This window comes from Martes martes (assembly GCF_963455335.1).
Source record: "Martes martes genome assembly, chromosome: 6".
Classification (NCBI taxonomy): Eukaryota; Metazoa; Chordata; class Mammalia; order Carnivora; family Mustelidae; genus Martes; species Martes martes.
This window is the reverse complement of record NC_137893.1, coordinates 24,427,554-24,455,260: the sequence shown is the minus strand read 5'-3', so window position 1 is coordinate 24,455,260 and position 27,707 is coordinate 24,427,554. Positions and strand designations below refer to the sequence as shown.

General features: G+C 40.0%; 1 protein-coding gene across 1 annotated transcript in view; it reads left to right on the top strand.

Annotated features, from left to right (window-relative positions):
• SOBP (sine oculis binding protein homolog) overlaps positions 1–27,707 on the top strand; it is a gene marked incomplete at its 5' end in the record, with an annotated part of 161,657 nt that overhangs the window by 11,946 nt on the left and 122,004 nt on the right. Inside the window, 2 exons of the mRNA XM_080805156.1 lie at positions 1,808–1,946; positions 3,724–3,909. Coding sequence (XP_080661282.1) covers positions 1,808–1,946; positions 3,724–3,909 — 325 coding nt within the window. The remainder of the gene's footprint in view (positions 1–1,807; positions 1,947–3,723; positions 3,910–27,707) is intronic.

Here is a 27,707-nt window from a genome sequence, read left to right as displayed (position 1 = left end):
CAGTGTAATTCGGAAATGACAGCTTCTAGGGAGAATGAGAAAAGGTTCTTTGAGCCACAGAGAAGGTTAGAATATATCGCTTTTCTAGCAAGTCTGGGAAGCTCAGGATGCCTTGCCAGATAGAGATTTTTTAGAAAAATAAATTCATTCCGTATTTATGACGCCTTTATTCTGCAGCACAGGGCCCTTCTTTTTATTTTAAGAAAATTCCCCCAGCTTCATTGAGATATAATTGACATGTAACATGGTGTAAGTGTAAGGTGTACAATGCACTAATTTGATGGACTTATATATTGCAAAAATGGTTACTGCTGTAGCATTAGCGACCCCTTCCATTCTGTCCCATAGTTACCATTTCTTTTTCATGGTGAGAACATTTAAGATCTACTGTCTTACTCAATCTCAAAAAACAGACTGAGGGTTGCTGGGGGGAGGGGGGACAGGAGAGGGTGGTGGGGATATGGACATTGGGGAGGGTATGGGCTATGATGAGTGCTGTGAAAGGTGTAAACCTGGCGATTCACAGACCTGTACCCCTGGGGATAAAAATACATTATATGTTTATTAAAATAAATAAATAAAAAAAAAAGGATCTACTGTCTTAGTGTGCTGTGAGATGTGTAAGCCTGATGATTCACAGACCTTTACCCCTGGGGTAAATAATACATTATATGTTAGTAAAAATACTTTAAATTAAAAAAGAAAAGATCTACTCTCTTAGTAACATTTGAGTATATGATACAGTATTATTAGCCATAATCACCATGCTGTCCATTTTATCTCCAGACTTGTTAATCTAATAACTGGAAATTTGTACCCTTGGATCACTATCTCCCCATTTCCCTCACCCCCGAACTACTGGTGACTATCACTGCACTTTATTTCTCAGAGATGTTTTAAGGCACATGCAAGCGTTAAGATCATTAATACAGTCTCACATCTTATTTCCAGATCTAGCAGTTGATAAGGTCACAAAAAAAAAGTCACCTGGTATTAAAGCTTTAAAGCTGTCCAACTATACCCACTATTTTCACATTTTTGGTATGTATAATAACAATAATAGTACCTTATATTTACATATTGATTGACAGTTCATAAAGTGTTTTCAGGTGTTCCCCAAAACTGGGCTTACTATTAACCTTAAGGTTATTTGGTATTTTTATGTTATTTGTCAGAAGACAATCATAGTGACCTTTCGTTTTATGGAGAATCTGTCGCTAGTGAAATTTGTAAAGCAAATTATGCATTGATTTTTAAAGTATACACTTGCAAAAGGGAAAATTAAAAAGGGAGACCGTTGTAGCCTTGACAACTGAGAAATTATTTCTTGGCTGAGATTTTGCTTTCTCTGAGATAGGAGTTATGTTAAGAAACAATACCTGGATCAGAAAGCAATTCTAATTTAAATCAGTCTGAACCACAAAAAGGTCGATTAATTGTTTTCATTTTCAAAATATTTTCTTAGCTGTGTTTGTGCTTTACCTTTCAATATTTTTGTGCGTGTGTGGGATATAGACTTTGCAGAATATTCTAAAATATGACTTCTATTTATAAGCAAAACTGACAAATACCTTTTCTTCTTATTATCTTTAAATTGCAAGTGTCTGGAGGCCTGTCATTATTGGATGCGTTATCCTGAGATTTAAATGTATTACGGTTTTTGAACGTGATTTGAAAAATGAGCGCCACTCTAGGGGAGGTGGGGCAGGCCTGGCAGTCAATGGGTAGTGCAAACAGAATTCGATTTATGCATTCTTTTCAAACAGTTATTGATTATATAAAAAAGAAGCCTATGCTTCTCTTCCAGAACTTTGCAGAAAACACTATGAATGAACTCCTTGGCTGGTATGGCTATGATAAGGTTGAATTGAAAGATGGGGAAGATATTGAATTCAGGAGCTACCCTACAGACGGAGAGAGCCGGCAGCACATTTCTGTTCTCAAAGGTAATGACATTTAATGTCCCTTTGTTCATGCAAAGAAGGATTAACTATCTCAACCTGCCAATTGAGTTGCTTTGGGACTCATTTTGTTGATTATGCCAATGGTTGATTTAAACGTAAGTTCCCAGTAGTGCTTTCCCATAAGCAGAATTCCACAGAATATAAGAGCACAACATAAAACAAAAATAGACACAGCTTAATCTCCTTCCAGCAATGGGAGCGCTACCTAGCAAGGGCTAGGGACCTTAGGGTTATGGTCCTGCCCGCAGATTTATAGAAAGGGACAATGTTTGCTAAGTTCTCCTTCTAGTTTCTTGAGTCTTTGATCTATTAGTTCTTGGGGACAGGTGCTTTCTATTAAGTGAAATACTGGATTTGGATTTTTAGACCTTGAGAGTTAGTTTGGTAATCCCCTCTTCCTCCTTTTTTTGGTGGGATTTCTAAAGGAAAGCCCTATTTCTGTTTTGTGTTTGAAGTTCCTCCTGCCCCCAGCCTTGGATGGGGTATGAGGAGTAAGAGAGTAGTGCATGATTGGATCCTACATTATTTTATAAGAATTTTCATCAAAGCCCAGCCAAAGAGTGGAAATTAGAGACTTGGCCACGTTGAATTAACACTGATTCTAATCAGTGAATAGCAGTGTCAGATATTTCATGAGGGAAGCCTAGAACCAAAGGTGGGTGTTGTTATGGATACTAAATTTATGAACCTAAATTCTGAGTGAGAGTTTGTTTGTCAAAGAAAAGGAGTATGTAAAGGAGCAATCCATTTGGTGAACTTCAATAAAACGTGGGTAAAATTCATTGTGCGCCATCACTGGCAAATTTGATCAGTATTTGCACTGCATTCAAAATCTGTTGGCATAAACTACCTGTTCATGCATTTTATTTCCAGTCTGTAAGATAGCATTTTTTCCTTCTTATATGCCAAGTGACAAAATGTAAATGAGCTGTCCTGCAGGCATGTGGAATTGAACGCACGTTAACAAATTTCATGTTAAGCCCGCTATGAAATTGTACACATCATGTTACAGGGATAGTATCATCAATTTTACTGTAAATGAAAAATGCAAGTCATGAGTTTATATTCTCTAAACTAATAGCTCGTATAATACTTGGTCTAGGTAATAATCTTTGCCTCTGGGGAACATGGAGAGAGTGCCAGGATATGCTACTAGAGCGAAAAAGTTGTTTTCCATGGTTGAATTTTTTTTTTAAATGATTCACATGCAAGGATAAAATTCACAAAGTTCAGATCATTGTAAGTTTTCTTTATTTTCATTTTTGTTAATAGTTAATGGATACTAATGTTTACCCTATGAAACCAGTTTTCTTTCTAATAATCTGCTTCTTTCTTATGGGTTCTTTTGGTTATATTATGACCAAACTTTTTAATACAGTGGAATCTAGTGATAGGACTGGATGGGGCATGTTTTTAGCTGGTAGCCGGAGGGTGATGCCTGCTAGATATGACTTTGTACCCGGAAAAGGTTAATTGCCTCTCAGGTTTCTATGGGCTTTCCCAGTGCTAAAATGCATCACCAGGATGCAATTGAGGTATTCGTTATCATAATGGAGCCAAATGGTAAAGGAACCCCCTCAAAATTTATGGTTAACAAAACTGAAAAGGTCCAGGATGATCTGTGGAGTTCTGGTAAAGTGTTTAAAGATCTGCAAGGAAAAGTTGGTTTTGTTCCATGGCCATTTGACTTGAGAAAATGTGGTCACAAGGAAAACAAGTCCTTTTGTAATAGTGAATGTGATCTTTTTTTCTTTTACAGAAAATTCTTTGCCAAAACCCAAATTACCCGAGGACAGTGTTATTTCACCATACAATATAAGCACAGGCTATTCCGGGCTTGCCACAGGAAACGGACTCAGTGACTCACCTGCAGGGTCCAAGGATCATGGCAATGTGCCCATTATTGTACCTTTAATTCCTCCACCTTTCATAAAGCCACCAGCAGGTAAGTCATTACTGGGGTTTCCAATGAGAACGATTCCTAGATAGTTGTAATTACCTTATAAAGACTTATTAAATGCCCAAGGTACCTTTGGAAAAGACTGTCTTTAGGAGCTTTGTAGACAAGGCACGTTCATGCATGTGTTATTTAAAGTAGCATTCATTACTCTGTTAGGCAAACTCAGGCAAAGTCCCCAATCTACTTTCAACCGAATGAATTTTTCCTACCACTGGCTACAAAAAAGAAATTTTCCTCCTCTGAAATCATCTGTTAAAAATTAAAAAAAAAAAAGGGATGAAATAATTTTATATACAGACTGACTGAACCGTGTGGTGGCATTGTGAGGGGCTGGGTCTCCTGAGCGGGCTGCCCTTCTTAGAAATAACCTAGATTATCCATCTCCGCCACAGAGTTCTTTCTAATTCCTGGAAAACTCTCTTTGAGAGCTTTAAAGAAAAATGGATGTCTGGATTTCACTTGCATGCAAACGTAATCAGTTTTTTAATATTTCCAGAAAATCAGATGGCGTGTATATGAAGGTGCAAGGCAATGGGTTAAGCATTATGTGATAGCACAAGCTACGTTACAGCTGTGCTCCATACGGAGAAAGAAATTCAGTGATACTGTATCTGGCTTGCTGTGAAATGCTGGAGTTACGCTAGAATGCTTAATTGCTACAGTGGTTATTTTTCTGTATATTGAGCTGAACAATGATAAATAGTAAGTTTTGATGGCAGTACTCACTATAACTTACTGAAGGGAATGTTTGTATTTTTTTGGGGGGTTGGGGGGGAGATAAGTGTGTGGTTATGTTTCCATAAACAGTGAAGGTATTTGTAGATATAAATTCCTGGGCTTGTGTTATAGATGTATTTATATCATATTCTGAGAGTTAATAACATTTTTCTTCATAGTGTGGGTACATTCCCTTGCTTAGCCTACTACATTTTAGTAGTAAAAAGTGTCCTTTCGTATCGAGATCCTCAAGAGAGAATGTCATTAAAATCCATTTACCTGTCAAAATCACCTGAGATTGTGTTTGTCTGCTCATTTCTAATGTAATTTGTGTATCACATAGTTTGCCGTTTTAATGCCCCTATTTTTCTTTGGTTGATTGTTTTCTGATGCAGAGGGACCCAGGTGTACCTCCCAAGGACCAAAGACATACTTTGCAAAGGCCACTGGGAAGGGGTGGGATGACTAATTTTGTAAATGTAGAGTTCATATTCCAGTGAGTGTCCAATGGCCTGGATGCGTGGTGATGATAAACGGGAACGTTAGGGCAGTGTGTCTAAGTGGAAAGGACACTGGCCTCTGATTTAGGCAAATTGGGCTCAAATCTAGGCTTTGTCACTTACCAGCTCTGTGGACACGGACACATTATATAAGCTCTCGTCTCCTCAGTTTCTCCATCTGTAAAATGGGGATCACGGTTTCATCTCACAGGATTGTCATGGCTGTGAGAGGAGAAAATAGATGTAAAGCACCTAGCCTAGTGCCCACGACACTAAAGCCATTCCGTAAACATCATGCTGCTTCTTTTTTTTTTTTTTAAAGTCCTTAGTCTGTCCCAGAATTATCATGCACATAATTTGTGCATAAAAAGGTGTGCATCCAAATGCAAATTCCCCTCTAAGATTTATTTGAGCAAAGCAAACAGCTTTAGAAATTAGCATAGCTGAGGCTAACATGAGCTTGGCATGCCAAAAAACCTGCCCTGGAGTTTCCTGCTGAGCCAGCCACGTGGAATTCAAGCACACAGCTCCCATTTAACTCTAATTCCACATCAGATCAGGAAAAAAATATGCAAAGGGATACAGGCCAAAAATTGAGCCTTGGAAGTCTTAGACATAAGAACTCGGAGGAATTAGAAGCCAGAAGTAACTGAACACCAGTGGTTTTATGCTGTCTTCATGCAACCCAAAGCACTCATCTGTTGAAAACAAAATGTAGGGAAGGACGTGTTTAATTTTCTGTATCTGCTCTAAACCTTGACTCTGTGCTTCTCCAAGGTTCTATATGACAAGACAAAGATACAGAAAGGATCTCTGCTTTCAAGGAGGTTTCTCCATTAATTCCTAAACAGAAACATGTACTGGAGAGATGAATTTTTATTCAGTCACGTTATCTAGTACAGGGGTCTGCAGACTTTTCCTACAAAGGGCCAGATAGTGTTTTAGGCTCTGGGCAGTGCTGTCTCCACCAGAACTACTGAACTCTGCTGTTGTAGATAGTACATAAACAAATGGGTGTAGCTGTGTTCTAATAAAATATCATTTACAAAAAAGGCAGGAAGGAGGGTCTGGCCTGACAACTAGAGGTTGCTGATTTTTGTACTAGGGTAAGATTGGCAAAAGTTTCAGGATTGAGTTTCTGAGAGTCAGGCTATGAGCTTTGCCAAGGTGCTCTGTATAATATCATGAGGGACAGCAACATGGATAGGAAGATAGTGGAGTTTTCAGGGTATGTGGTGAGTTTTGGCACATAGTAGGTGCTCCAATAATGTTTGTTGAAAACTGACTGAATGGGTGATAGTCAAATTCCTACTGCACATACCTCACCAGTATGGGCCACTCTGTTGTTCACTGAGAAAATGCTAGTATCTTGGCTGGATTAGTCCCAACCTGTCAGAGTTTGACTATGGCTTTATGACAGTGATGTGCATAATTATCCATGGGTAAGTAAGGCCCACAGATTACCTAAGAACTTTCATCTAATTAATCACTTCACTTTCTCCTTTTGTTAAAACTTTTGCCAGGGTTGTTATTCAGGGTAACTGAGTTGAGGCACATTCCCTATCAATGTTATAGCTATATGTAGGTTAACATTAGCATTCCTAAGGGAAACTAATAAATGGCACAATGGCTAGAAGTAAAAGGCCCCTCGATAATCAGCCCCTGAATAATTTAGAACTGACTATATCATGCAACTGTACACCTCTCGGGATGGGGAAGACAGGGAGCATATGTATGTTTTGGATTCCTGGAAAGAAAATAACTGTTAGCATTTAAATTATTCCTGTTCTGCCCTAAACTGGCCGTGTGACAATACCAGCAATAATAATACCTTATGTCTGTATTAAATCCTTTATAGTTCATGAAGCGCATTCACATTCATTGTTTGATGTGATTTGATCTTCACAGTGACTCTGGGAAATAGCGTGCTAGATATAGCTAAATAAAAAAACTGAAGGTCACTTAGGTTAAATGGCTTTCTCAAGGTCAGGTGACTTCTAAGTACTTGAGCCAAGACTAGTACCAATGTCTTCTGACTCCTGATTCAATATTCCTTTTAACATAGAGTTGCTTTTCCGGCGTATTTCCACAAAACTTCCTTAGACTGCATCAGAATTAGAGTCCTTACTAGTTTGCTACTTCAGATCCCCCAGTGACAGGTACACAGTCATTTTTTCAAGTCCCCATCTTCTGGGAGACTTGATGCATTCTCTGAACCTGAGGATCTATGGTTCTGTGAACTGGGATGACCTAGCGGGAGTAAAACCCCAGCTTGGTTTTGAAGGGCTCACCATCATGAGGCAAGTCACTGCTCTTCTGAGGTACCAGAGGGCTCCATCGGGTTGGGCACCGGTTCCAGAGTGTGTTTCATGGGCTTGGGCGGGCTCAGACTGGATCCCATCCATGTTTGGCAGCCCGTGGGCCCAGTGGAATACTGGGGATGGGGAACACGGTGACACCACACTTGCTTGGATTTCTCCTCTCCTTTTGCACAGCTGCATCCAGAAGTGTGGGTGTAGCTTATTTGTGGGCCTGGGGAATTGCTTTTCTCCTCCTGCCCCCCTCTTCTCTTCAGAGAAGGGGAGCTCCCGGAGCTTTGGTGATTACCACAAGCATTGTCCCTGCTCTGGCCACACATGTTTGTGTACAGTTTTGTCTGATTTCCAAGGCTAAGCTGCCCTTCCCCCGCCAGGGACAGAATTTGGCCCTCAATGTAGGGTTTGTGACATCACAGTCGTTACTATGGTAATAGACTTGTTATAAACACAGGATAATAGCCCTGATTTTCCTTTTTTTTTTTTTTTCCCCTCCAAGCACAGAAGGGAATCACCATGATCCTTAAATAAGACTAAGACTTTTCTGCAGACTAGCAAGTGGACAGAATAAGGCTTTGCCATATAGAGACGCCATTTAAAAAAAGAAAAAAACAACAAAAACTGTTAAAAGAAAAAGAGAATAATAGAAAGTACTGACCATCTTTTTCTTTTTATGCAAACGTTCCTTTATCCTTTTAGTTCGAATGAATATGAAAGCCTCCTTCTCTGCTAATTTTAAAAATCACAGCGTGAGCCTAGTCTGAAGTGGCAGAATATATATCAGCAAGAGTTTTGAAAGATAACTCAGGTTAATTATATTGTGACCTTGCTGAAATTCTTCTCATATTAGAGATTTTAATACAGGCTTCAGCCCTTCAGGACTTCCTTGGAAGAGGGTTGTGCCAGAAAAGGACTCTGAGCACGGTCTGTAAAGGCCGTGCTGGAATGAGTCTCCATCCAAATATTTAGGCTGACCCTGCTCCGCCACTGGTTTGACTACTGAAGTCAAGCTGTTCGAAATGGGCTTTAAATACAGATTTTTTAACAAACACTTTATATTGATCTTCCCTGCTTTCCATATGTAAAGCTCCACTGACCAGACGTCCGTCCTCTACAGTGGTTTGTCAGGCTTGATGCTGCCTATCCTGCCTACTTCTGGTTAGAGCAGCCGACTGGACTTGAACCAGGATTTTTCTCGCCTAGTCTCAGACTTGCTCCATGACATTTTTGCTCCCAAGAATTAAAAAAAAAAGAAAAGAAAAGCAAAGAAATCAATGAAACTCTTGTAATTATTTTTGGTTCATGAGGAAAAGATGAAATGCAGCAACTTTTTCTAGTGAAAGTCACGCTGAGCTCTGCTGCAGAAAACACCGCGTATCTAGGAAATGACATTTTAAATCTGAGTCTTTTGACAGGCTTCCCTAGAGGCGTATAACTTGCCTATCACAAGTCCAGAATCCCTCTAAGTCCCAGAATACTTTAAAATGAAATTAAATGTACAAAAAGGAGGGAATCTATTTCTCTGGATGCATTTATATGGCAGTTTTGAATAAAATGGTTTTTTTTTTTTTCCTACCTCAAATGGTAAGTGACCATATTCTTCTTCCTTGCTACCTATGGGAGAGGTGCAAGACAAGGTCTGTCCCCATGGCATACGCAGGTTTATGTGGAGGAACATGAGATCAAGCTCCTAAGAGCCTGATTCCCTACGTGCAGGAGCGTCTTGACTTTCTTTGAAAACAATGACCATTTCCTGTCTTCTAGGATGGTTTGCTTTCAGTGAGCTTTCCAAATTTGTGTTCAGTCATAGTCATGGAAATATGATATATTTTTTCAGGCAAATCTTAGAATTCTTAAGGGGATATAAGAACTGGGCTCTAAGGAACAATTAGCTTAACTGAGAATATGGAAACATTCACGTGATCTGCTAAACCCTATGTATATAACTGAGCAACCCACAGTTAATAAGCATGTTACTTTTTGGCTCTTAAAATTCTTACATGGAGTTATACTTGCAGAGGAGTGGGAATCAGAATGTGGTTTGCATTATGATCATTATTTATTTTATCTGTTACTCAATATTCTTGGGGCTTGCATATGAATGATGTATTCCAAATAGCCATTGAGAAAACAGGATTTAATCAAAATTGCTCTGCCATTTATTTGTCCAACTTTTAAAATATGATTATTAAATAAAATTACCTAGAGTTAATGGGATTTGGATGATCTCCTATTTATGAGTAGATAGATTTCTCAAAAAAAAAAAAAAAGATGTTCACTGAACCCTCAGGTTTGGAGAATTTTCCAAATCACTTAGAAAAAGGACAGGAGGAATTACGGTGAATGGCAGGAATAGGAATAGTTAATAATCGTAATGATAGAATCTCATCCTAGTGAATATTTTTTGAGCACTTATTATGGGCCAGACATTGTGCTAATAGATTATTATCTCATTTAATTTTCAGAACAACTCTGTGTGGATGCTATTATTAACCTTGTTTTACAGATGAGGAAACTGAGACCCAGAGCAACTTGCCTGAGGTCACACAGGTAATAAGTGGCAGAGCTGACATTGGAACTTAGGGATGATGTCTCCTTAACCCATATTTGTAGCCACTGGATTATCCAAAAAGCTATGTCAGTCAATTATGTGTTTACTGAATGTGCTTCACATTATGCTAGATAATACAAATGTGTATGTCATCATCCTTGACCACCGGGAACTTACAGTGTACTTGGTATAATCAAAACATCGTTCCACTTTGACTTTGGAAGGAATTTTAGCAGCATTTGGTGGAGCTTGGTGGCAGCGAAAGGGCAAAATGGAGTAGCAGAAGGTCTATAGGGAGATAATCAGGAACTGTTATATTTACACAGTTGAGGAGAAATGACATCTGAAACATAATGTAGGCCAGAAGACAGTCATTCAGAATTCAAGGTGATTAACGAAAGATACAAAACGAAGTCTCAAAATCTTACCTACTATGATATGGGCCCTATTTTATCTTTTTTTTTTTTTAAACAAAATTGAGGGTTCTTGAAAAGGTAGAACTCAAATTTCAGTATGTTCATTCTCTCTCTCTCTCTCTCTCTCTCTCTTTTTTTTTGTAGTGACAATCTATCACCATACAAAATTATTACAGTATTATTGGCTATATTCCCAGTGCTGTACTTCTCATCCCCATGCTGATTTATTTTAAAACTGAAAGTTTGTATCTATTAACCCCCTTTACCTATTTTGCCCATCTCCTGCTTCCCTCCCCTCTGGCAACCCCTAGTTTGTTCTCTATATTTATGAGTCTGTTTCATTTGTTGATGTTTGTTTATTCATTTTTTTTTTTTAGATTCCATATACAAGTGTAATTGTTTGGTATTTATCTTTCTCTGTCTGAGTTATTTCACTTAGCACGATACCCTTATGTTGTTGTGAAATGGCAAGCTATCATTCTTTTTTATGGCCGAGTAATATTCCATTGTGTATGTTCAGATGTTCTTGATATCAAATCAAAATATGTGTGTGTTTTTAAAAATTTATTTATTTTAGAGAGAGAGAGAGAGAGAGATGAGTTGATGGGGCTTCCATTTATATGGTGAGAGCCAGGAAGACAAACACATTGTGCCAGCAGGATGGAGTTGGTCCCTAAGAATGGCTGAGAACATGGGCTTGGAAATCAGACTGGGTCTGAGGCCAGTGTTGCCTTTTCTTTCTATCATATTGGTTGGCTAATAGTTATTGAGTACATACTATGCTTTATGACCTGGGGCAGATGACCATCTGTGTGACCATCTGTCTGAGCCTCGGTGTTTGCCTCGTTTGAATAAAAGATGGTACCTAGTACAAAAAAGCGGGGGGCAGAGGGAGAGTGAGAGAAAGAATCTCAAGTAGACTCTCTGCTGAGCACAGAGCCCGACACGTGGCTTGATCTTGTGACCCTGAGATCATGACATTAAGCTGAAATCAAGAGTCAGACACGTAACTGACTGAGCCACCAAGGCATCCCTCAAATGTGTGGTTTGAATGGTAGCATGATGTGGTGGAAAGACTACCAGAGCAAAAATCAGGAAACCTGGGTTGTGAATGCCAGCTCTGCTTTTTATTGGCCGTGTAAATAAGATAAGTCACTTTACTTCTCTGTGCCTCAGTTTCCTTGTCTTAATAATGATGTACTTAGCTTAAGTAATCTGTAATTACTTTACATTTATAAAACCTTGATTTTGTGACTTGTATGGTGAATTTACCACCTGATTTTGTGATTTGAGTCTATTTTAATATACTGTAATATGTATTTGTTAGTTGACTGAACATATTTAAAGAAAACTCACCTCTATATGTAATTATGGCAGCCAAAAAAAGTCTAATGGAAAATTTATGCCACTTAGACAACTATCAGCTAATTATTAATTTTTTACTCTGGAAGAGTGACTTGAAATAATAGATTTAAGTTTTAGAAAAACTGCTAGAAAAAAATTTGAATTGTGAGTAAATGAAAAGATTATATCACCCATATGTCATTAGACCTAATAATTTTGATATTACACATAAGTAATGATTACTGGAAGTAATTCACAGAATTTCTGCAAAAGAGAAGTCACGTTATGTCCAATTTAACTTATCAAAACAGGCACAAGAAGGAATAGAAAACTTGAGTAGTCCTACATCTATTAAGGAAATTAAACTGGTGCCTGGATGGCTCAGTCGGTTAAGCATCTGACTCTTGATTTTGGTTCAGGTCATGATGTCAGGATCTTGAGATCAAGCCCTGCATTGGGCTCCACGCTCAGTATGAAGTCTGCTTGAGATTTTCTCTCTCCCTCTACCGTCTCCCTGCTCATATGCTCTCTTTCTCTCTCTAAATAAGTAAAATCTTAAAAAAAAAAAAAAAAGAAAAATCATTAGATCCTTTTTACAAAGAATATTCTAGGCACAAGTAGATTCAGTGGTAGATTCTACCAAAAATTTAAGGAAAAAAATAAAACCAAACATAGAGAAACTCTTCTAGAGAATAGAAAAAACAAAACAAAAAAACCACTTTCACTCATTTTATAATCCCAGCATGACTTTGATCCCATGACATGACAAGGGCATTAGAAGTAAGGAAAATGATAATTTAATGTAATTGAATTACATTAAGATGGAAAACTTCTGTTCATCATGAACACTTATTCAAAAACCCTCAAAAAAATCATAGCAAACAAAATCCAGTGATGTATAATAAAAGATAATACATCATGACTAATTTGGATTCTTTTCTAGGAATGCAAGGTTGATTTAAGCTTAAGAAATCTGTCAGTGTGCTTAACTACATTAACAGAATAAAATAAAACCTCAAACAATAGGGGCGCCTGGGTGGCTCAGTGGGTTAAAGCCTCTGCCTTCAGCTCAGGTCATGATCCCAGGGTCCTGGGATCGAGCCCCGCATTGGGCTCTCTGCTCAGCGGGGAGCCTGCTTCCCCCTCTCTCTCTGCCTGCTTTTCTGCCTACTTGTGATCTCTATCTGTCAAATAAATAAATAAAATCTTTAAAAACAAAAACAAAAAACCCTCAAACAATATTCTCAATATATGCAGAAAACATAATTTGATAAAAATTTAACACAATAATAAAAACTCTTGGCAAAATATGAACAGAATGGATCTTCCATAAAATGACAAAAATTATCCACAAAAAACCTACAGCAAATATCATACTTAATTGTGAAATATTGAAAGTTTTCCTTGAGATCAAGAATGAGATAAAGATGACCACTATCACCACTTCTATTTAATTTTGTACTGGAATTCACAGATAACGTAATACGGCAAGAAAAAGAAACTAAAAATACAAGATTTGAAATGTAAAAATGGCATTTTGTTTACAACCATCCCTTTTCCATCAATGTACAGGTGAACTATTATAATTAATGAGTACATTTATCAAGGTCTCTAAATATAGGCAGTACTCCCAAATCCATTATATCTCTATATAGCAGCTACAAATATATTAAAAAACAAAATTTAAAAATACCAGTTAAAATAGCATTAAACCATGAAAAACCCAGGGTAAAAAAAAAAAATCTAACAAAATATATGCAAGATTGTTATATAGGAAACTATAAATGTTGCTGAGAGAAATAAAAGAAGACCTAAATCAGTGGAGGGACACACCATGTTTATGGATTGATGAATAATATTCTAAAAGGACAGATTCTTCCTAAATTGATCTATATATTCAATTCTGATAAAAATCCCAGCATAAAATTTTGTGGAAATTAAAAACCTGCATCTTGAATTTACATGGAAATGCAAAGGGGCAAAAAGAGCTGGGACAATCTTGAAGAAAAAATAAAAGTAAGACTTATACTACTAGATCTCAACAGTCATTGTAAGACCTAGAATAATTAATTAATAATTAAATAAGTTTATGTTGTTATCAGTGTTAATTGTACTGTTGTTATTATTCTTCTTTTGAACATACTTTAAGCCTAATCTATGTTTGAGGCATAAGAGAAAAGAACACTTTGTGTTTATTTATTTTTTTTTTTAAGATTTTATTTATTTATTTGACAGACAGAGATCACAAGTAGGCAGAGAGGCAGGCAGAGAGAGGAAGGGAAGCAGGTTCCCTGCTGAGCAGAGAGTCTGTTGCGGGGCTCGATCCCAGGATCCTGGGATCATGACCTGAGCTAAAGGCAGAGGCTTTAACCCACTGAGTCACCCAGGTGCCCCCACTTTGTGTTTCTCACGTCAATTCTCTTTTGACTTAAAATATACATGTAAAAGTGCATAAAATATACATGTATTTTTTCCCCACAAATAATGATCCTTGTCCACTCACAACTTTCCATTCAATAGGTAACCACTTTTATGGCCATCTTTGCCTTATTTCCTTCTACAGTTTTAACACCTGCAGAGGCTCCCCACTAGTAATATAGTTTATTATTTGCCCGTTTTTGGACTTCAGATAAATGAAATTCTGGAAACCAGCTTCCAGAATGGCCCTAATGATCCTGATCTCCTGGTAATTTCTTTCTACATTGAATCAGGGCTGGTTTATGTGACTGACTTCTGGGGCTGTCATAAAAGGTTATTGTAGTTTTTGCCTAGTTCTCTCAGATTGTTCATTTTTGAGGGAACATGAGGAAACTCAAGCAGCCCTGTGGGGGGGCTCATGTGGACAGGAAGGGGCCTCCCATCAACAGTCAGCACCAGCTTGCCAGCCTTGTGGTTGAGCTGCCTTAGAAGTGGGTCCCGCAGCCCAATTCAAGCCTTCAGGTGACTGCAGCCCCAAGAGACATTGGATGTAAGTTCATGAACAACTCTGAGCCAGAATTGCTCTAAACTACTCCCAAATATCTAACTCACAGACCCTGTGAGCAATAATAAATGATTTCTGTTGTATTAAAAAGAGACAGTGAAATAATGATAAAAGGATATGGATATAAATCACTGCAGTGGAGTTCAGAAACAAATATGAACAGATTCTGGATTTATGACAAATATATTCATCAGCCTGGGTTACCATAACTAAATACAACCAAAGTTTATTTTCTCACAATTCTGGAGAATGCAAGTCCAAGATCAACAACATTAGGCTTGATATCTGTTAAAAACTCTGTGGTTACAATCAGTTACCTTCTCTGTGTTCTCATGTGGCAGAGATAGCAACTCTCTGCTGTCTCGTCTCAGAAGGACCCGAGTCCCATTAGATAAGGACCCTACCCTCATGTGCATTATTGCGGGAAAAGATCCTTGTCTCAAAAAATCTTGAGTCCTTGACTTGGAGACCTAGAGTTTGAAAAAGAGTTTTTTTGTGTTTTTTTTTTTCTAAACTCTTCCTGATTTAGTTAACTGTATCCTAGAATACAATTTCAGCATTTCCCCCCATCTCTAGTCTGTTTATAGACTAATCAAAATCAACTGTTTAAATCAACTATTTAAAATCTCCTCATTCTTTATTATTAAGGCATTATCATCTACTTACATGAAATATATCACAGCGAGACCTGAAAGTAAAGATGCAGGTATAAGACATAAATATCTCCCCGAGTGGTCTACTTGAGAGCAGCTTTTGATACGATGTAAGTAGAGAGAAATGAAGTGGTACTGGGTGAGTGACAAAAATAGGATATTCAATACTTTACCCCAGTGGTTGCTTTGCCTCCCAGGGGATAGTTGGGAATAGCTGAAGATATTTTGGTTGCTACAGCTGGGAGAGAGGAAGTTACTGGCATACAGGGAGTAGAGGCCAGCCATGGCACTAAACTTCCTACAACGCAGGGGACAGTCCCCAACAAGGAATTATCTGGCTGACGATATCAATAGCGCCATGGTTGAGAAAGCAGACTCTACAGTGATGACAGCTCTGTGTATGGGACACCTCTTGAGCCTGTCTCTGGATCCCCTTGGTCCCACCTCTTAATCCAGTGATTGCGGTGGTCCTTTGACAGCTTAGACCTGTGCATTCTGAAAGGGCCTTGCCTCACACTTATGGCATATGTCTGTAGCTTCCTGCTGTGGGGCTTCTCTGATATGACAGTGTGGGCATCATGGAAATCCTTTTGGCACATACACGCATGCAAACCGGAAGTGTAGAGGAATGAACACACTGGGTCAGTGGGGCATGAGAGTTGGTGAATAAACTCTTCCTTCTTTTGTCCCCTGGGCAAATAGCTAGGAAATGTATTTCATAAACTCCAAAGAATGTTTTTTATGATTGAACAGCACTTTCCGTTAGTTACACCTCATTGTATTGGCTCTTCTTCCTCCCCAGGTTCTTTTCCTGTGCCCCTCATTCCTACTTCCTGGAATCACATGCCCAATAAGCCACCTGCATGCAAATCTTTGTCTCAGAGTCTGTTTTCAGGAAACTCATGATAAAATATCATGCATGTGGAGGTCCACAGTGAAAGATCAGGCATCAATGGAAAATTTTATGGACATTCATGTTGTTTCCCTTTAAAGTGAAGCATAAATATATAATAAAGGAGTAAAAAGAAACTACCAGATTCATGGTGGTGCAAATACTGGAGAGCTCAGAAAGGGCTACTTCTAAAGTTACCCCATCAGTCAAAGAATTTTCTAAGCCTCTGGTGGAAATGGCAAGGGACAACAGTGGTGGCCATACAGAAGGGTAAAAAGGGAAGAAATTAAGTCAGGGCTTCAAGAAAAAAAGAAAAAGAAAAAGAATATCCTCTGGCTGCCCTCCTTTATTTTTTTTTTTTTTAAAGATTTATTTATTTATCAGAGAGAGAGAGAGAGGAGCGAGAGTGAGCACAAGCAGACAGAGTGGCAGGCAGAGGGAGAAGCAGGCTCCCTGCCAAGCAAGGAGCCCGATGTGGGACTCGATCCCAGGACACTGGGATCATGACCTGAGCCGAAGGCAGCTGCTTAACCAACTGAGCCACCCAGGCGTCCCAGGCTGCCCTCCTTTAAATGAATCTTGTTATTTTGACAGATTTAGACTCCCAGAATTTTAGTTAGAAGGGACCTGAGAGATGATCTAGTTAGATTCTCTCTTTTACAGATGAGGAAATGAGGCTGAGAGGCTAAACATCCTTCTCAAGGTCACCAAGTTGCATTAATGGCAGAGCCAGGGCCAGAACTCACTTCTGAACTGGAGACACCCTCTAAACATGGATTCTAAGTCACATAGCCCTGATCCCTGACATAGCCTGGAACTAGGGGTATGACCTAGTTAGGATTCCAGAAAACCCTGTCCCTAGGTCAACAAGGTGCTAAGACGCTAACAGGAAATAAGAGGAAATGTCAGCTGTATTTTCCTTTGCTTGTAGAGGGTGGCTGTATTTCTGGGATTAGCCTAGACCCAACTGAACTGTTTGCTATTACTTATTTGAAGGTATAAATAAAGTTTGGTTAAGAGAGAAGTGATGGTGAAGTTGGTAATTCTTGTTATTCTAGGGACATTCCCAATGCTGACTTCTCAAAGTTTCTGTTAAATTGAGAAGACTTAGTTCATGGACTTGGCCAAGGCAAGTGGAAATAACGATCACATTCTGTTCTGGGGCTTTTCACTGGTGTTTCCCACTAAAGCAACTTTGTTCTGGGTGATTACCGAAGATGGTGTCCTTGGCTTCCTCCCCTATCCCCACCCTCACCCCCATCTTGGGCATCCAACCACCCAAGGTGCACCTTGTAAGGATTCTGCTTTTCCTGCCCCTTATGCTGAGGTCCAAAGTCAGACATTTCATTCTAGTGAACCAGACATGGTCTTTGTCTTAACTGGCTCTTGGTCTGCTGGACGAGACAGACATTAAAAAGAAATCTCAGTCCTGTCTGGTGATGATCAAGTCCAGAGTATTGCATGATCTGACCAGGTTTAGGGTCAAGAAAGGCCTCCCTAGGATGAGGTTTAAAGTAAGAGAATGAAAGGGCAGTGGGACTGAATTAGTCGATGATTTTGAGGTTGTGGGTGAGGAAGCAGCACACGGGAAAGGCTCAGAGAAGAGTGAGAACCTCAAAGAAAGTAGAACAAGCCAGAGCCCAGAGAGTAGACAAACTGAGAGGCTGGTCTGCTCATTGAGGTCATGCTGAGGCGGTCCAAGTTCTTCTTGAGGGCAGTGGATGCCACTGAAGTGTTTTGAGCAGGTGAGAGCAGTGATCAGACTTGGGTTTCAGAGGACTTTCTCATATCCTGAGTGGAGGGAATGAACTGGACAGGAATGAGACAGAAGGCTTCCTGCAGGATGGGCCAGAAGTGTTGGTGGCTTCACTGGAATGGACAGCAGTAAACTCCATAAAGATGGGCATCTAGAACAGTTCCTGGGTACATAATTAGACTTGGCAAATATTTATTTATTTATTTATTTATTTATTTATTTATTTATTTATTGAATGAATTGATGAATGCATGCATGCATGAATTGAATGAATGTGGGTATATTATAAAAATATTTAGGAGGAGCTGGTGGATAATCAGAATGTGGGAGGTGGGAAGGACAGAAGAAGTAGGAAAGATGCCAGATTTCTGCTTGCAGGTAGCTACATAGATGGTAGGGGCAAAAACTGAGTGGGGAAACACAGGAAAGGGGCAGGTAATGGGGAGAGGTGTGTGTGCAGCTTTGGACATGATGGGTTTAGATTCTGGGAGGTAGTTGGAAATAATATCTCAGGAGAGGTAGCTATGTTGATTTGGAACTCTTCGCCTTATGAATGCTAACTGGAGTCACAGGAATACATAGCTGAAATGGACCAAAGGGAGTATGCAGAGAGAAGGAAAGACTCTGAAAGATTTCCTTTTGGTGTGGTCGTCCTCCCCCTTTACTACGGCTGGACTCCTCTGGCTTGTGATATCTCATGCCAAAACATTCCCCAGTGGGGATCACCATGGGACCCCTTCAGAGAGTTCCTCAACCATTCGTTGCTCTCATTCAAGAAATCTCAATGAAAAGTTCAAGATGGAAAGGTGAAGAGGAAAGTAAATTTTTATTATTTTTTTTAAAGAACAATTAAAAAAAATTATTTATTTGACAGACAGAGATCACCAGCAGGCAGAGAGGCAGGCAGAGAGAGAGGAGGAAGCAGGTTCCCTGCTGAGCAGAGAGCCCGATGCGGGGCTTGATCCCAGGACCCTGGGATCATGACCTGAGCCGAAGGCAGAGGCTTTAACCCACTGAGCCACCCAGGCGCCCCGAGGAAAGTAAATTATTGTTGGCAGTGTTCCAGTAGGTTCATTTTGATTCTTTTAACAGATTTATTTGAGTGAAGTTCTTCCTACTATTCGACCTACTTATCTTGAACTTCAACCTACTCTTTAACCTATTGCACTCAGGTGTGCCTTTGACCCCCAGTCTCTAATTCATTAATTTACCCTTGAATGGCAATTTTGGCACCATATGCTGCTTGCCTGGACTGCCCCAATGCCAAGAGGTGGGACTTGGCCTGCTAATCAGTCACGATGCGCTTATGCCCCACCCACCACCAGGGCTGTTTATATCCCTCCCTGTCCTCACCAAGAATACCTGGCTTTTGTGACCTCTGGGTGTTGATAGAGCCATGGGAGCAGGGCTGGCTTTTCCATGGTCATTTTCTATCTCACCTTGACATTTTACACTGGGGACAGCCATAGGAAGCCCCTTGAGGGCTGGGATCTTTCTTGTAAATAGGAGGTGATGGGAATGCTTTTTTTGTTCTGGCTTCCTATGTAGAGCAGCTTGACCCCTTAGTCCTAAAATGGTGCCATTTGTATTTCTTTGAAGATGATGCCCCTCTCTGTGGAGCAGGGGCTTGGAATTCCTTTTCTAGCAGTGATGGATTTGCAGGTGCATACTTTTTGGCCTTGCTCCCTAATCACGTGCTGAGTGGACCTCAGCCATGTAGGAGAGAGGTCCAGTGGAGAGCAAACCCATGATTGCGGTATCATTGTCCCAAGGCATCTGGATTGGTCACAGGGTCAGATCCAGGGCTTAGGAATGGGGGACAGGATTTTACTTGAGCTCCTTGTCCTGGCAACCACCTGGTCAACATGAATTATTCAGTGTGTTAAGAGCAATATCACTCTCCCATTGCCTTATTATTCATTTCTGCTATTTTTTCTGTAGGACTTTGCAGGAAAAGGGTTGCCTTCTCTGTATGGAGTCCATGGAGCAGATACCCCAGGACTTTGTGAACCATGGATGTCTTTGTTCAGTCTGGTGGTATTTATGGAGGACCAGTAGGTGCTGGTCAGCCCACCTAGCGCTGGCCACATGGCTGCAGGCCTTGTCTTTCTGCCCAACGCAGACAAAGCTCCTGGCAATGGAGGACCCGTTTCTGGGCAAAAGAGAGATTTGCCTGATAATTGATGACCCACGTAAGAGTGCTCATGCTTCAGTGCCAATGGAGGGCAATAGAAGAGCACATCCAGGGGAGGCTTCCTTAGAAGCCCAGTCTTGTGGATTCTCTGTCCATGGTCAGATTGGTGAAATACAGCATTCTATCTCCCTCTTTTAGGATTCCTAGTTAAACACTGGTGGAACCAAAAAGGCTTACGGTAAAGGGTCTATTATTTAACTTTGTTTAGCCCAGTGTTTTCATATGTAATTAACCATGGAAGCCTTTTTAATAATAACACCCATTTAAGTGTCTCCTGGATTAGTATTCTGTGGAATGTGCTTTGGGTAATGTCGCATGGAGGTTTCCTTGGCTCTTAAGTTCTACCATCTTCCTTTCTTACTCCACTTTCTTGGGGTGATTATGTAGGAAAGACTGACTCTCCACAGTGAGTACTGAGATGTGGAGGTGAGATTGTCCAGGAGACTCAGGAGTCCCTTCAGTGGCAAATCAGGGAAATTATGGGGAGAAATTCCAGTTAATGCTGAGGAACTTTATACACATGTGCTTACTAGTGTCTTGTTGGAGAATCCAAGTTCAGAATGGTATTCAAGAGAGAATGACTGTCTTGAGGCTTATGGGATCTCTTGTTCTATTTTCCTTCTTTGTTTGAATGTTGGGAAAATAAATGAGGAAGGGACCCTGAAAGTAAAGCAAATTCACTTGTTTGACTTTGACTACACAGCCCATTTTCTCAAAGAACCCTTTGGACTTTTCCCCGGTCTTTTTTTTTTAAGAAATACATTTTTTTAAGATTTTATTTTTATTTATTTGTCAGAGAGAGAGAGAGAGAGAGCAAGCATACAGGCAGGCAGAGTAGCAGGCAAAGGCAGAGGGAGAAGCAGGCTTCCTGCCGAGCAAGGAGCCCGATGTGGGACTCGATCCCAGGACACTGGGATCATGACTCGAGCCAAAGGCAGCTGCTTAACTGACTGAGCCACCCAGGCATCCCTTCCCCGGTCTTTTTTTGACAAGAAACACAGGGAGATGAACTGATGAAGGCAGTTGGTTAAATCTTTTCATTTCTTCTGTCACTCTGTAGGTTCCGAGCTTTATCTCCTTCCCTCTCTATCTGTCCATCTGTCCGTTCATCCATGTGTCCATTTATTTATTCAACATAGTTTAAGCCCTGCCATGTGCTAGGCGCTGAACACACAAAGGCAAAGGAGACTTGGAGCCTGCTGCCTTGTTGCTTACTGAGGCTCCCAGATGCAGAACGAGATTCCAGTCTTTATAAATTCTGATCCAGCCTGCTGGAGTAACATTGTTCAGCATGTCTCCGATCCTGTCATCTTCCACTAAGAAACAGTCAGGAGCTCCCCATTACCTGTGGAATAAGGGTGAGCCCCTTCCATCCCCTTGCCAAACATCCTCCAAGGGGTTCCTTGTTCAGGCCCCAGTCTGATCTGCTTTTTTCTTCTTGCAATCCTGGTGAATGGGGCAACTTCAGGACTCCTTGCCACCCCTGAGCCCCAGGCTCCGGCTCCTGCTTTCCTTCTGTCCTTTCCCTTCTCCTCTCGAACTTTCTCCCCCTCCAGACCCCACTCAAAAGCTGCACTTTCTGGGCCTCTAACAGGTTTTTGAACCTCTCTCTTACCACATTCTGCCTGTCATATAATGAGGCACACAATTTTCTTTCTGTTCTTGGGAACGGGGCTGTGTCTTATTCAACTGGTTGTTCTTGACTAGTTGTCTAGAGCAGAGACCAGCATGTAGACGTTTAATTCATTCTGGAGTCACATGTTTTACATACATACGCACGCATTTCTGCACATATATATGTATCACATATATATACAAAATTAAAAATAGGCTAGGAACATTCCATTAGAATTTTAAAAACTAAATTCTGTAATTTTGCTGTCATTTTATGTATGGTGTGCTCATTCCTTTTACTTACTGGAACGAAATTTTAGTTTTTGTAGAGAGATTTTTATTTTATTTTATTTTGAAGATTTTATTTATTTACCTCAGAGAGATAGTGAGCAAGAGAGAGCACAAGCTTGAGGGAGGGGCAGAGGGAGAGGGAAGAGCAGACCCCCCCACCCCCCTACCACCCCTTGAGCAGGGAGCCCAACTCGGGACTCAATTCCAGGACCTTGGGATCATGACCTGAGCTGAAGGCAGACTCTTAACTGACTGAGCCAGCCAGGTGCCCAAGATTTCGATTTTATTTTGGGGTTAAGAACCACTCTATTTAGGGGGGTGTGGACCATTTAAATTCTTGAAATCACCTCAGCCAAAAACATAAAAAAAATTCTCGGGGTGCCTGAGTGGCTTAGTCGTTAAGTGTCTGCCTTTGGCTCAGGTCATGATCCCAGGGTCCTGGGATTGAGCCACGCATCAGGCTCCCTGCTTTGCAGGAAGCCTGCTTTCCCTCTCCCACTCCCCCTGCTTGTGTTCCTGCTCTTGTTGTTTCTCTCTCTGTCAAATAAATAAATAAAATCTTTAAAAAAATAATAATAAATAATTCTTGAAGTCAGTTCAAATGGCTTTATTTCCAAAAGAAAAAAAATAGGGGTAATTTTTGGTACTATGAAGAATCATAGTTGTATGGAACCTCTATCATTTCATTGTACCTAGCCTTTTTTAAAAAAGATTTTATTTGTTTATTTGAGAGAGAATGAGTGAGAGAGAGAGAGAGAGAAAGAGAGAGAAAGAGAGAGCATGAGAGGGGAGAGGGTCAGAGGGAGAAGCAGACTCCCTGCTAAGCAGGGAGCCCGGTGCGGAACTCGATTCCTGGACTCTGAGATCACGACCTGAGCCGAAGGCAGTTGCTTAACCAATTGAGCCACCCAGGCGCCCCTGTACCTAGCCTTTTAACGGGAAATAAGTCCAATAAAATTGTATTCATTCAGACTCTATTATTTGGCAGTTTTTGATAGTTCAGTTACCAATGTGGCAGAGATTTTCAGTTGTTACTATAATACTTTTTAAAAGAGCAAACTTCTCAGGCACTTAGGAAGATCCACCCATGTGTAGCTAGTTGATGTAATAATTACCAAGAATTCCCATCTATTAATTACAGAACATCTGGCAGTACAGTGATATATTTGGCAACACCTTGTCAACTATTAAGTTAAGTAATTTTTAAAAAGAATAACTGTAAGTGAAGCTTTTATTAAATGTAATGGCTTTACTCTTAAATAGTCTGAGTTAGTGAAATTTAACCAATTAACCAGGTTGCTATTTGTAGTCAAAGATAGTGGTTCTGCAGATGTCATCCATGGGTGTGGGGTATGTGATTGAGGAAACCGGAGCCTGGTCATCCAGACCTCTCCAGGGTGCATATGGATGACCCGGATGTGATTGAGGAAACCGGAGCCTGGTCATCTGGGCCTCTCCAGGGTACATACGGGTGACCCGGATGTGATTGAGGAAACCGGAGCCTGGTCATCCCGGCCTCTCCAGAATGTATACAGCTGACCTTTCCCTTTTCTTACAGCTCTTGTTGCTGGTAATCCTAAGGCAGGCTCATTTACATGTAGGATGTGGCTGCTTCTCTATCATTTCATTCTCACCGCAGCTATGGTTAGGGTGGTCATTACTGTCCCTTGAGTGACTGTGGGTCACTCAACTAGAGTGCTGTACAACTGGAAGGTGCAGTATTAGTACTCTCACTTAAGTCCTCTGTCTCTGGTTCCTGGCACTCCATCACATTGTCTTTCAAATAATAGCGACTGAGGTTTGCAAAGCAGCAGGTGTTACCTCATTCGCTCAAAAAAAAAAAAAAAAAAAGGAAAGAAAGTCACCCCTTTGAGGTGGTGATAAGTGGATCTGCCTGTTGCTTTTCTTTTCCAGAGGTCCCTGTCTATGTGCTATTCCTCCCACCTCCTTCAGCTCCTACTTTTTAATATTCTCATCTAAAAGGCAGTCTGGAGATAGAGTTGCTATTGTATGCTCAGATACTATTTTTTCCTGTCCACTCTTTGCTTGGTTGGCCTCAGCTTTCTCTATCTGTATGCCCAGGGCTAGACTTTAGCAAAGCAGTGAGTGACCAGAGGCTTTTCATACCATAACCTGTCCCATTCTGCCCTCCACATCTCTCATTGGAACCTTGTCCTCAGCCCTTTTCCCTATTTTCTGTGAAAACTCGTTTTTCAGAAAGAACCACTGATTTTAAAGCATAAGTCATAATTGGCAACTATGTACTAAATTTTACTGCTTTTAGGGAATTTGTGTTTTAATGGGATATAAAAAGTATATGGCCAAATAAATTACTCTCTAATGGTAGACTTTAATGTTAGTGAGGAGTTGTGGCGTAATTTTTGAAGCTAGGATATTCTTAGTGGCATCTTTGGAATTACAGATGTAAGTGATTCCCTGCTTCACCCACATGGAAAATCAATCTTATCCATGTCTTGCTGTGATCCCCCTCCTGACTAAACAGAAAACCGGGAAGAGTACTCCTTGCTTGTGGGTAGAATGACTGCTTCCTGAGATCCAGGTATTATTGGCTCTGGCTCCTGGTTTAATGTTTAAGTGGCACTTGCTGGTGAAAGTTCAGACAGAATGCAGCAAATCCAAGTCTCATAGTCATAAAGAAATAAAGGCTTGCATTGTGAGCCTTTAACTTTTTTTGAAAATCAATCAACAAATATTGATTGAATAACACTTGAGCTCTCTCCTCAAAGACATTTTGACCTTTTTGATTTCATTTTCTTTGTCTATTAGTGTGTCATGGAGCAGGGTGCTGTGTAAGTAACAGAATCTTGTGACAGCTTTTAGTCCTTTTTGCGGAGGGAAGTCCGTGTGGATGGAGTGTAATCTCATGCTTTTAGAAAGGCCCTGGTCTCTCAGATGTTGTAGTCAAGAGCCTGGGCTCTGGAGTCTAGGCTTTGGTATGTACTGGCTCTGTGATTTGGAGTAAATTGCTAACCTTCTAAACCTCACTTTACCCATCGGTACAGAGGGGATCAGTTAATATTTGTCTGGGGGACAGTGGTTGTGATTAAGATGAAATGATAGATTTAAAGAACTTTGCACTGTGCCTGCCACCATGAAATACTGAATGATGGCTAGCTATGATTATTTTCCTTTTTGCTCAGTGTTCCAAATTTTCTCCAGGTCTTCTTTTATGTTCACTTCCGGAACCTAAAGAATTGTACAGAAACTTCTGTAGGACTCCGTAGAGGCTTTTGAATGGGATTGCCTCAGAATTTTTGGAGTTGAATTATTCCAAGAAGGGCTACAAAGAAAGCAAACTTCAACCTTAGTTTCTTGCCTGCCTTCTAGCCCATGTCTTCATCTGTGTTCTTAAATGTAGCTACTCTGACAAATAGAGTGACAGAATGCTACCCATGCTGTACTGTCCTTTCATGGTGTGGAGAACACCCAGGAGTCCTTTCAGACTGCCTTGCAACTTGTCTCAAATATAATTCAAATCTTGAAATGATTATCTGGATGTGTGCATTCCAGGAACTGTTGGAGGAGAGAAACATCACCAGCAAATACTTTCAGATTTTGTCCTCAGTCTTGGACTGTCATGAAAGTTACAAAGGGGTGGTAAATCTACAGTTTAATCCCTTATTAAGACCCTCCTGATTTTCTTTGTGCTCTGGTCAGGTAAGCTAGTATGCGTGTTCATAGTCAATTCAATTGCCCCTAGAATGCCACCGACCAATGGCCATCCTTATATTTGAAAGTCACCAGAAAAGGCAGTTTCTCAAACAATTTCAGCAAGGCATTCCAGAAATGCTTGATCTCATACTTCTCTGCACGATGATAAATAAATACAATTTTGATTTCATCTCAAAGTAATTAATCTGAACTTCTCCTTCTGGGATGTAAAAATGGAATAATGTTCTAGAGCTCTTTGAACACTAGATTGTAAAGAAAATGCCCTAAACATTTTGCTTAATTAAATCCTAAAAAGGTGGTACAAAATTTTCATGATTAATAGAAACATGCATATTTTGACTGATGCATATTTATATGATATTATCATATGAAAATTTTATCATGTTATACAAACTATTGGCCTTGGGAATGTGACTTAATGCTGTAAATATTTTGCATTTGTTGTTGCATTGTTCATTATGAAAAAGACACAGCTAATGGCTGTAAGGAAAAATCTGTAACACCAGTCTTCTTTGAGGTAATCTCAAGTCTCTAATGGCACAGTTTTGTCTAAATATAAGATAGGAAATCAGGTTCTCTTTAGTTCAAAGAAATATTTTTTTAAATAAATTTTCTTTTTTTACAGCAGATCAAGTTAGAAAAGTTAAAATGCTGGGGCCTTCTATGTTGCCAGTGTAAAGCATGCACATAATTACCAGGTTTCAGATTTTTTAAAAATGTGGTTGTTGAAACGAGCCTATCCCTTTGGTTTTAAGCACTTAAGAAAAGCTCATTTTGCTAGGGGTACAGTTATACCCATTTAAGGTGGGACACCACCTCATGTCTAGGGCCAGAATTTTGAGCTATGTTTTAGCTGAAAAATTAACTTAGGTAATTATAGTTCTTAGTTTCTTAAGTATAACATGAATAAAAATGGCTTTTATAAGACCGGAGTACCTGAGATATCTGAAAATGTTTTCCCATCTTTGGAGCACCAGCTCTTGGTAACAGTTTGATGACAGAAAAGGAGAAATCCAATGGAATTTTTTCCCAAGTGTTTGCCTTTATGAAATGGAATTTTATGAGAAACGGATGGGAACACTGAATTATTTAACAAGACAGATGCTAACCACCATTCTAAGAGTTTTCCAACTGCCACATACAAAACAAAAGTGCACAATTTCTTTTGTCTCATCTTCTCATATTGTTGCTTTCTAGTACAGTTGATTTGTAAAAACAATCTCCCTGAAAATTCTTTTTTTTTTTTTTTAGATTTTATTTATTTATTTGACAGACAGAGATCACAAGTAGGCAGAGAAGCAGGCAGAGAGAGAGGAGGGGAAGCAGGCTCCCTGATGAGCAGACAGCCCGACGTGGGGGGATCATGACCCGAGCCCAAGGCAGAGGCTTTAACCCACTGAGCCACCCAGGCGCCCCTAAAAATTCTACTTTTTGTTTCTCTGTTAGGTCTGTTGTAAGAGAGAATCCTTGCCTCCTCTTGAAAAACTGACCGGCTACTCTGCCTGGTGGTGATGGAGGGAAGCGTGAGGGAGATGGCGAGCTGCCCTCTCCCCAGCCTCCCTCCTTCCTGCCAGGCTGTGTGTCCGCCTCATTAGTGCTTTGTTCTCTCCCCTTTTCCATCTCAATTTTAGTCCATTATGGTGGATTATTTTATTTTATCTTATTTGTATCCATTAAAGATCTAGAAGGAAAAATTTTAGGTTTTGTTTCTCAAACAAGACAATCCAAAGAAAGGAACAACAAGGGCAACCGAATGGTTGTTCTAAAGAGGCTCCTTGGGAAGTGGGGACTCCTTTTTGAACTTGGAGGCCAAGTAATTTCCCCCATAAAAATTTCTTTTCCTTTCAGATTTCACCAGAATCAA